Source organism: Schistocerca cancellata, chromosome 1, assembly GCF_023864275.1.
Source record: "Schistocerca cancellata isolate TAMUIC-IGC-003103 chromosome 1, iqSchCanc2.1, whole genome shotgun sequence".
NCBI lineage: Eukaryota > Metazoa > Arthropoda > Insecta > Orthoptera > Acrididae > Schistocerca > Schistocerca cancellata.
This window is the reverse complement of record NC_064626.1, coordinates 732,426,898-732,437,572: the sequence shown is the minus strand read 5'-3', so window position 1 is coordinate 732,437,572 and position 10,675 is coordinate 732,426,898. Positions and strand designations below refer to the sequence as shown.

The 10,675-nt window shown below is 39.2% G+C and overlaps 1 protein-coding gene across 5 annotated transcripts in view; it reads right to left on the bottom strand.

The window, feature by feature from the left end:
- Positions 1-438: 438 nt before the first annotated feature.
- LOC126185297 (protein unc-13 homolog 4B) overlaps positions 439-10,675 on the bottom strand; it is a 509,766-nt gene continuing 499,529 nt past the window's right edge. For all 5 annotated transcript variants that reach the window (XM_049928118.1, XM_049928117.1, XM_049928119.1 and 2 more), the window contains 3 exons: positions 5,971-6,094; positions 5,694-5,890; positions 439-776 (listed from right to left, as the gene is read on the bottom strand). In XM_049928118.1, the coding sequence (XP_049784075.1) occupies positions 685-776; positions 5,694-5,890; positions 5,971-6,094 (413 nt within the window). In that variant the 3' untranslated portion in view covers positions 439-684. The remainder of the gene's footprint in view (positions 777-5,693; positions 5,891-5,970; positions 6,095-10,675) is intronic.

Genomic DNA, 10,675 nt, shown 5'->3' with positions numbered 1-10,675 from the left:
AAGGAAGGTGGATTGACAGCATTAGGAATGAGGAACCTGCACACACAATCATTGAGGAAAGAAACACATGAAAAAGACTGGAAAGAAGAAGAGACAGGATCATATGACGTGTTAACACATCAAGGAATAACTTCCAAAATACTAGGAGCAGCTGTCAAGAGTAAAAATTGTAAGAGACGAGTGGAACACACCCAACAAATATGTGAGAACATAGGGTGCAAGTGATATTCTGTGACAGAGAGCTTGTTACAGGAGAGGAATTTGTGGCAGGGTGTGCTAAACGAGTCAGAAAACTAATGAATAAGTAAAAAAAGATATGAAAACATAAATTTAAAGTACTGATTGTAACCTGGTGATATGTAATACCACAAACAATTTTTTTAAATATCAGTTTTACCATATCAATAATTTTTATGGTTGGGCTTCATCATACACATCTTTAAAAAATGCTGTAACATTTATTCTATCTAGTTATAAATATATATACATTGCAGTCTTTACAAAAGTTCTTAAATACATTCAAGGTACAAATTTGTACAAAATAAGACTTTCAATAAAGTCACGAAAAAGTTCATAAATGAACAAGTTTTTACAGTACATCAGTTTACCATGGCACCACCAAATGAAGTTAATTTATCACATGTAGCTACCACTTCAGCCCTAAAGATTTGGATGTATTATAATTTAGTTGTCAATGATCTTTGCCTTTTGCTTCTTAATAAAATCTTTTGCCAGTTTTTCTTGTCTGTTCTCCAAAGCTCTCAGAACTCTTGATTCTGAAAAATATATATAAATATTCTATGTAACAAGTTTCCAGAGTAATATACCAAATTTAGGAAGCAATAGATACTAGTATATAACTAGCTACAAGCATTGCAGAGCTAAATTTTCATAAGCTGGTTTTAAAGAAATGAATGAACCACATCAGAATCAATTGCACCTGTTATTAAAAACTTTACGTAACATCTTTGCTGTAAAATTTTTATGCACACTGTCATAGAATGTTTCATTCAACTAACATGTGTTCCTCGTAACTGCACAAAACAACTACAGTTTATAATTTTAATTAGTGATCCATTTCATTTAAGTTATTTAAATATCTGACATTTAAGGGGGAAAGCTGTGACATTCCTGCCAGCAAGCAGCTACCACGTACCTCACTCTACATATACACAAGAGCACCCATACAATAGAGAGAGAGAGAGAGAGAGAGAGAGAGAGAGAGAGAGAGAGAGAGAGAGAGAGTGTGTGTGTGTGTGTGTGTGTGTGTGTGTGTGTGTGTGTGTGTGTGTGTGTGTGTGTTTAAGTAGCCATACAATTCCTATCATTTTCTTGGAAGAATAATACCTGACTACACTGTTTATTTTTTCTTTTTTTTTCCTTTCTCTGAGAAATTGGGGGGGGGGGGGGGGGGGATTCAGATGAGATGCAGACCCCCCCCCCCCCCCCCCCTCTGCAAGTATGGGTGCCCTGGCATTTACATCTTCTGCAAGGCACCATATACAGTGTATGGTGAGGGTACCCTGTTCTACTGCTTATTATTTCCTTTCTTGTTCCTTTTGCAAACAGAGTGAGGGAAAATTGACAGTCTATATGCCTCTTTACAAACCTTAATTTCTCTTATATTACCTTCACAGTCTTTACGCGATGTGTGTGTTGGTGACAGTAGAACTGTTCTGCAGTCCACTTCCGATATCAGTTTTCTAAATTTCTTCAATAGCGTCCCTTTGAAAGAACGTCACCTTCCCTCCAGGGATTCCCATTTGAGTTCCTGAAGCATCTCTGTTTAATACTTGAATGCTGTTCACACTTAACAATTGCAAAGTTAGCAGCCTGCCTCTAATTTGCTTCAACTTCTTCCTTCAATCTGACCTGGTGTGAATCCAAACACTTGAGCAGTACTCAAGAACAGGTCACACTAGTGTCCCATATGTGGTCTTCTTTACAACTGAACCACACTTTCCTAAATTTCTCCCAATAAACCAAAGACAACCATTTGCCTTCCCTACTACAATTCTTACATGCTTAATCCATTTCATATCACTTTGCAACTCTACACCTAGACTGTGCCATGTAGCACATTACTAATACTTCGTTCGAACATTGCATGTTTGTTTTTCCTTCTCATCTGCATTACCTTACTTTTCTCTACATTTAGAGCTAGCTGCCATTCATGACACCAACTACAAATGTTGTATAAGTCATGTAGTACACTCCTACAGTCACTCAGGAATGACACCCTATGTTGCCACTCTATGCGGCTATTCTGTAGTTATATTTTTATTTTTTACTAAATTAGGTGAACCATGGACCTTGCTGTTGGTGGGGAAGCTTGCGTGCCTCACGGCACAGATAGCCGTACCGTAGGTGCAACCACAATGGATGGGTATCTGTTGAGAGGCCAGACAAACATGTGGTTCCTGAAGAGGGGCAGCAGCCTATACAGTAGTTGCAGGGGCAACAGTCTGGATGATTGACTATCTGGCCTTGTAACACTAACCAAAACAGCCTTGCTGTGCTGGTACAGTGAAAGGCTGAAAGCAAGGGGAAACTACAGCCGTAACTTTTCCCGATGGCATGCAGCTTTACTGTATGGTTAAATGATGACGACATCCTCTTGGGTAAAATATTCCGGAGGTAAAATAGTCCCCCTTTCAGATCTCCGGGCGGGGACTACTCAAGAGGACATCGTTATCAGGAGAAAGAAAACTGGCATTCTATGGATCAGAGCATGGAATGTCAGATCCCTTAATCGGGCAGGTAGGTTAGAAAATTTAAAAAGGGAAATGGATAGGTTAATGTTAGATATAGTGGGAATTAGTAAAGTTCAGTGGCTGGAGGAACAAGACTTTTGGTCAGGTGGATACAGGGTTATAAATACAAAATCAAATAGGGGTAATGCAGGAGTAGGTTTAATAATGAGTAAAAACATAGGAGTGCGGGTAAGCTACTACAAACAGCATAGTGAATGCATCATTGTGGCCAAGATAGACATGAAGCGCATGCCTATTACAGTAGTACAAGTTTATATGCCAACTAGCTCTGCAGATGATGAAGAAATTGATGAAATGTATGATGAGATAAAAGAAATTATTCAGGTAGTGAAGGGAGATGAAAATTTAATAGTCATGGGTGACTGGAATTCGAGAGTAGGAAAAGGGAGAGAAGGAAACAGTAGGTGGATATGGATTGGGAGTAAGAAATGAAAGACAAAGCCATCTGGTAGAATTTTGCACAGAGCATAACTTAATCATAGCTAACACTTGGTTTAAGAATCATAAAAGAAGGTTGTATACATGGAAGAATCCTGGAGATACTAAAAGGTATCAGATAGATTATATAATGGTGAGACAGAGATTTAGGAACCAGGTTTTAAATTGTAAGACATTTCCAGGGGCAGATGTGGACTCTGACCACAGTCTGTTGGTTATGAACTGTAGATTAAAAATGAAGAAAGTGCAAAAAGGTGGGAAATTAAGGCGATGGGAGCTGGATAAACTGACTAAACCAGAGGTTGTCCAGCATTTAGGGAGAGCAGAAGGGAACAATTGACAGGAATGGGGGAAAGAAATACAGTAGAAGAAGAATGGGTAGCTTTGAGGGATGAAGTAGTGAAGGCAGCAGAGGATCAAGTAGGCGAATAAGACGAGGGCTTGTAGAAATCCTTGGGTAACAGAAGAAATATTGAATTTAACTGATGAAAGGAGAAAATATAAAAATGCAGTAAATGAAACAGTCAAAAAGGAATACAAACGTCTCAAAAATGAGATTGACAGGAAGTGCAAAATGGCTAAACAGGGATGGCTAGAGGAGAAATGCAAGGATGTAGAGGCATATCTCACTAGGGGTAAGATAGATACTGCTTACAGGAAAATTAAAGAGACCTTTGGAGAAAAGAGAACCACTTGTATGAATATCAAGAGCTCAGATGGAAACCTAGTTCTAAGCAAAGAAGGGAAAGGAAGGAGTACATAGAGTGTTTATACAGGGGCGATGTACTTGAGGACAATATTATGGAAATGGAAGTGGATGTACATGAAGATGAAATGGGAGATACGATACTGCGTGAAGAGTTTGACAGAGCACTGAAAGACCTAAGTCGAAACAAGGCCCTGGGAGTAGACAACATTCCATTGGAACTACTGACGGCCTTGGGAGAGCCAGTCCTAACAAAACTCTACCATCTGGTGAGCAAGATGTATGAGACGGGCGAAATACCCTCAGACTTCAAGAAGAATATAATAACTCCAATCCCAAAGAAAGCAGGTGTTGACAGATGCAAAAATTACTGAACTATCAGTTTAATAAGTCACAGCTGCAAAATACTAACATGAATTCTTTACAGACAGATGGAAAAACTGGTAGAAGGCGACCTCGGGGAAGATCAGTTTGGATTCCGTAGAAATGTTGGAACACGTGAGGCAATACCGACCCTGACACTGTAATTCTGTCAGAGACAGCAAAGGACTTGGAAGAGCAGTTGAACGGAATGAACAGTGTCTTGAAAGGAGGATATAAGATGAACATCAACAAAAGCAAAATGATGATAATGGAATGTTGTCAAATTAAGTCGGGTGATGCTGAGGGAATTAGATTAGGAAATGAGACACTTAAAGTAGTAAAGAAGTTTTGCTATTTGGGGAGCAAAATAACTGATGATGGTCAAAGTAGAGAGGATATAAAATGTAGACTGGCAATGGCAAGGAAAGCATTTCTGAAGAAGAGAAATTTGTTAACATCGAGTATAGATTTAAGTGTCAGGAAGTCATTTCTGAAAGTATTTGTATGGAGTGTAGCCATGTATGGAAGTGAAACCTGGACAATAAATAGTTTGGACAAGAAGAGAATAGAAGCTTTCAAAACGTGGTGCTACAGAAGAATGCTGAAGATTAGAGGGGTAGATCACATAACTAATGAGGAAGTATTGAATAGGATTGGGGAGAAGAGAAGTTTGTGGCACAACTTGACTAGAAGAAGGGATGGGTTGGTAGGACATGTTCTGAGGCATCAAGGGATCACCAATTTAGTATTGGAGGGCAGCGTGAAGGGTAAAAATCATAGAGGGAGACCAAGAGATGAATACACTAAGCATATTCAGAAGGATGTAGGTTGGAGTAAGTACTGGGAGATGAAGAAGCTTGCACAGGATGAAGTAGCATGGAGAGCTGCAGCAAACCAGTCTCAGGACTGAAGACAACAACAACAACAACAACAACAACAACAACAACAAGTCATGAGAAATATCTTTACTTGAGAATTGGCAGGGACAAACGTTTGTGCATTGGTATATTGTTGTTGGCAGCACTCCAGCCTGCATGCTGTCAAGTGACAATTAATTCATATAATACTATACAGTAAAATAATTAAGTTGAAAGAAGAAAGAACATTAATGTTTGACATGCCATTGATTACAAGGTCATTGGAGACTGGGCAAAAACTCAGGGTTTGAAATAATTAGGAAGAAAATCTGTTACATCCTTTTCCAAGGAACAATTCCTATGTTTACCTGTTGTGTTAGAGGTGGAAGCTTTGCAGTAAAAATAAGCTAATTACTCAATGCAGTAAGAGAAATATGTTTGGAGACATACTGCATCAGTCTTGAATTGCCTTCTAAAACAGATGTGTTTTTTAACAGTCATTTTTATTATAAAATATTCAAAAACTAAAATAGGAGAGATCATTCTGTTGCCTACCAAATCGAGTTGGTCTGCTCAACTTGAGATGAATCTGCTCCAGTTCCTCAAGCCCTTTTGTCATGTCAGTACGTGGAACATCTGCAAATGCAATGTATGCTTCACCGATAAACTGATTTGCCCCAATGAAGTCTTGATCTTTAACCACAAAATGTACAATACCATTTTTGATTCCTTGTTGCTCTGGTGTTAAATTTCTGAAATACAAAATAATGTTCAGTAATATCAGGATCTCTTAAGTATACACCTCTAACAAAAGCACCATCATTTTACTTACATAGTAAATGTTTCATCATATAATGGAAAAACTGTTTTCTTGTGTGTTTTTGTTCTTGGCTTGGTTACATTACCAAATTTTTCCTCTGGCAGTAAGTGTATCTTTACATAAGGGTCACAGGAACCTGAAAGAAATTTTAACAGTTTGATATACTTATGAGATTATATTAGACAATAATACACATGGAAAAAGTGTCAATGTTCAATCAAATGAATACCATAGGAATAAATCAAATGGTAGTTTCTTTCAGTTATGATAAAATTTTGAGGGAAAACTGAAATAAAAATATTTCTCAGTACCACAGACACCTACACTGCCTGACAAAAAAGATGAAGTACCTATAAGACATGGTCTAATGCCAGTGTAACTTTGTACATGTAAACACCATCAATTGTTATGTAAATGATTAGAACTGCAATTCTCTGTGACAGGCAGAACAGCCACCAGAGTGCATTAATGTTGTTCATGTTTAAGTGTTGTTTGGGTTATCACTGTAATGGAGATGAAGATGCATACTCATGCGATACGGCATTATCAGCACTTGTCAGAATTTGAAAAAGCCTCATTGTGGGTCTCCATTTGTCTCTCATCATGCTACTCATACTCAACATCAAGGTTCCTGCTGATGATGCCAGGCCACAAGGGAGGATTGCTGTACTGTGACCACATGCTGTAATGATTTCACATGTGTACCTGCCATCCAAGAACTGTAATGGTCTCCCTGCAACATTCTGTATCATTGTGCATCATACTACAGAACCATACTATGGAATTACCAGCCTATGCATAGACTGCCATTAACACCTCAACACACAGATGCATTTAGAATCATGCCATGACAGGAAAGCATGAACCTCTGATGAATGGCATTGCATTGTGCTCAGTGATGAATTACAGTTGTACACTGCTCCAGATGAACACTGTTGACGGCTATCATAGTAACCTGGGAAAATGACCCATTCTTCTACTGTTTTGAAGAGGCACAGCAGTGTTACTCCTGGCATCATGGTGGGGGACATTGTTTATGACTTCAGGTGGTGACTGGTTGTGATAGAGCGAACTATGATGACACGTCTGTATGTCATGGATGTTCTGCATCATCTTTATTCCATCTCATGTGACAGTATCATGGTGCCAGTTTTCAACAGGACAACACTTGTCCACATGAGATGTATTTGTACAAACTGTCTATGTGATGTTGAGGTACTCCTATCATCTGCAATATCCCCAGCTCTATCCCCAATAGAGCATATGTGGAACCAGTTCAGGTATCAACTCCATTACAGTGTCATTATCTATGTCATAAAGGCCAAGTTGCAAAAGTTGTGGGCCAGTTTGCCTCAGGAGAAAATACAATGGCTTTATGATACCTTCCCATCCGAATCAGCACATGCATCCTGGCAAGAGGTGGTGCAGTGTCATATTGGAAAGTAGACTCATACTGCCAAGTTCATTGTGAATGCTGACAGTTCTTTGTAATCACTGAAATAACATTACATACCATCTCAACCCCTTAAGTTACACTTTGATCCCTCCTCTCATTCTGGTTGCTTTAATTTTTTTCAGGCAAGGTATAACTATACCAAAGCAGCCCAATTCTTAATTATGCACAGGAAGCAGACATGAGAGCCCACAAGTTTGGTATTGTTTACACCTTTGTTTCACATGCATGGGGAGTATTCTGAACCACAGGCACTGGCACCTGAAGAACTGGGGAAGGGTCAATTACAGCAGCAGATGATCACTACATTGTGCAACAGACAAGAAGGGACACATATCAAACAGCGGACACAATTGCAGCCACATTTAGCAGGACTACAAGTCATACAATTTCAGGCTCCACAATGGCATGGTGACTGCATGAGTGTGGTGTCTCGACAAATATGCTGTGTTCTTGAGACCTGCACATTAGTGGCACTGTTTGTGATAATGCGTAGAGCATACAGATTTGACCAATGAGGACTGGGGTTGTGTGTTGTTCTATGAGGAGGGCATATCCCATCTGCATAGTGATTATGAATGTACCCTCATACAGAAAGAGGTGGGAACATGTAAAGCACCCAGGAACATTGTCAAACATTATAGTTTTGATGGTATAGGTATTACAATGTGGGGAGACAATGTCACATAGGTGTATTGACCTCCAAATCTTTGAACACCACACACTCACTGGTCTACATTATTGCAAAATGTACTGATTCTTCATGTGGGATTGTTCAGGGATTCATTGAACCTCAACTTAATTTTTATGGATGATACTGCACTATACAGCACACATGGAGGTGGGGGTGGAAGTGGAGCTGCTTTTGGAATGAGAGGATATTTGATGAATAAACTGACCTGCCCATTCCCGCTGGCTTAAATCACATTGAGCACATGTGGAATGCAATGGGGAGACAGACTGCAGCATGTCCACATGCACCAATGACTATCCAGCAGTTATCAACCATGCTGGTGAAGGTATGGAACACCCTACCACTAGAACTCCGGACGTACCATGTGGCCACCATGGGTGTATGTTGCAGGTCATGTATTGCCATCCATTTGCAAACTAAAATTTAATGGCATGATATTCTTCTTTGAAGGACACAGTCTTACTTTCTAAGTGGCACCAGGGAATTTCACTGACAGACTATATCATAGGCATGAAACTAAACTCACAATGGTGGAACATAACATGTGAAGGACTGGTACCAAGTACACTTTTTTGGTAAACTACCTAAATGATTTTTCCAGTATCTTTAAAGAGTAAAAACAGTTAACATAAAGTACACACAGCTAATTAAGAAGCTAAGTTCAGCATATCTGCTCTTACAACTGTCTTAATATTTTCTGTTGCAGGCCCGAGTTCAGCTCTTGTGGCGGGCTGCTACAAGTATCCCATGACAGAGGTCCACCCATCTTCCTCTGTTCATGTTATTTCCGTTGTGCTCAAGGCTTCTATTCAGCGTTGGCATGCTGTGAACTGGCTTCTGCATGGTGCTTCCACTGTGTGAATGTTTCTGAAACTATTTCAGTATTCTGAAGGACAACCCTCACTTATTCAAAACCACAGCACTGTCACATACAGCTGTAATTTTTGCAGGTTCCTTGTGCTAGAAACACATTTTCTGGTAATATGTTCTTGACCACTACTGAGATCAAGAAGAGTGTAATACATGAGCGGCGTTCAATAAGTAATGTAACATTTTTTTCTGAAAGCAGATTGATTTCATTCAGAATTGCAATACACCATATTATTCCCTACTCTTTTGGCTACAAAATACTATTTTTCAACATAATCCTCATTCAATGTGATGGCCTTAAGTTGCCTTACTGGGAGGGCCTGTATGCTCACATGGTATCTCTCTAATTTTTGATGTCAGAGCCATGCATATAGCTGGCTGGCCCTCAGGAGATCAGCCAAGTTTGTGCAACATTGTTGTGATAACAGATGCCTTGCTCAATGACTCACCATGATTTGTTCATTGCCAGTTCTCCATAGAATTCTGCAGGTGCCTCTGAACATATGTGATGCTCTGGTTTTCTGTCAAAAGAAAACAACAGCTCTCCTTGGAATGCCCCTCTATTACATATGCCATTTTGAAGGCCATGTATAGTGCCACCACCTATACAGGACCTGAAGTGGGAATATTCCATTATGTTCCACAGCAACATCTGCACTTTTTCCAACTAAGATCGGCTGAGAAAAAAATGTGTTGCATTACTTGTTGTACTACCCTCACTCTTCCTAATAATCAAAGTTGTACTTCAAATGTAGTGCCATCTATAGAGACACAATGCAAGACAAGATGTTCTAGTGTTGAAAAATCTTCAGATGTGAAATTAGGATGAACAACCATCATTGCTTGAACTCAAAGAAGAATGTGAATGTGTGACAAATGTCAATGGCAGTAACAGTTCTGTCAACATTTTTGTCCATTTTTTCCCCTACATCAATGGTTAAGCTCACCAAGGCAGAAATTAAGAAGTATGTGAAATCCAGTCCAGATAACATGACAAGCTCAAACAACATGACACCCACAGGCATGTGGAGCTCATAAAATGGCGTAAACTAGTATTAGTTTTTCTTTGCTGTTGTAATTTATGTCCACCTAACAAAGAAAAACACACTGTGTGCACACTGGTCTACAGTGGTCAGAAATAGATTCTTTGTTATTCTCTCTTGCCTGCACGTAAATGACAATGCCTCATACATACCAAGTAATGAACACGGCAATGATCCCATGCATAAAATTAGAGATTACCTATATATTTTACTTTCACAATTTTCTGAAGCATTCTTTCCCGAGGAATGCCTTATCATTGATAAAGGTGTGTGTTGATTCAAGGGAAGAATTAATTTCCTTGTGTATAAAAAAAAGGACTTGACAATTGTAGATCATTATTTGCCTTATGCAATTTGAAGACAAGATTTGTTTTAGACATTGAAGTTTACACAGGGAAAGAGTAGGGAGACAATTCAGTCACTGTCTTGTTTCAGAGACTTTTCTCTGGCTACATCAGCAAGGGACACACAATTTATATGGCCAGATATTACAGTTCACCAGCTCTTTCTGATTTTCTGTGGGAGCACAAGACGAAGACTGTGGGAATGTGCATACCTAATCAAACAGGATTTCCTGAACAAAGAGTAGTCAACATGAAGCTGTTTGTGAGGAAGAAACAATTGTATCTAAAGTGGAAGGACACAAGGGATGGTGTG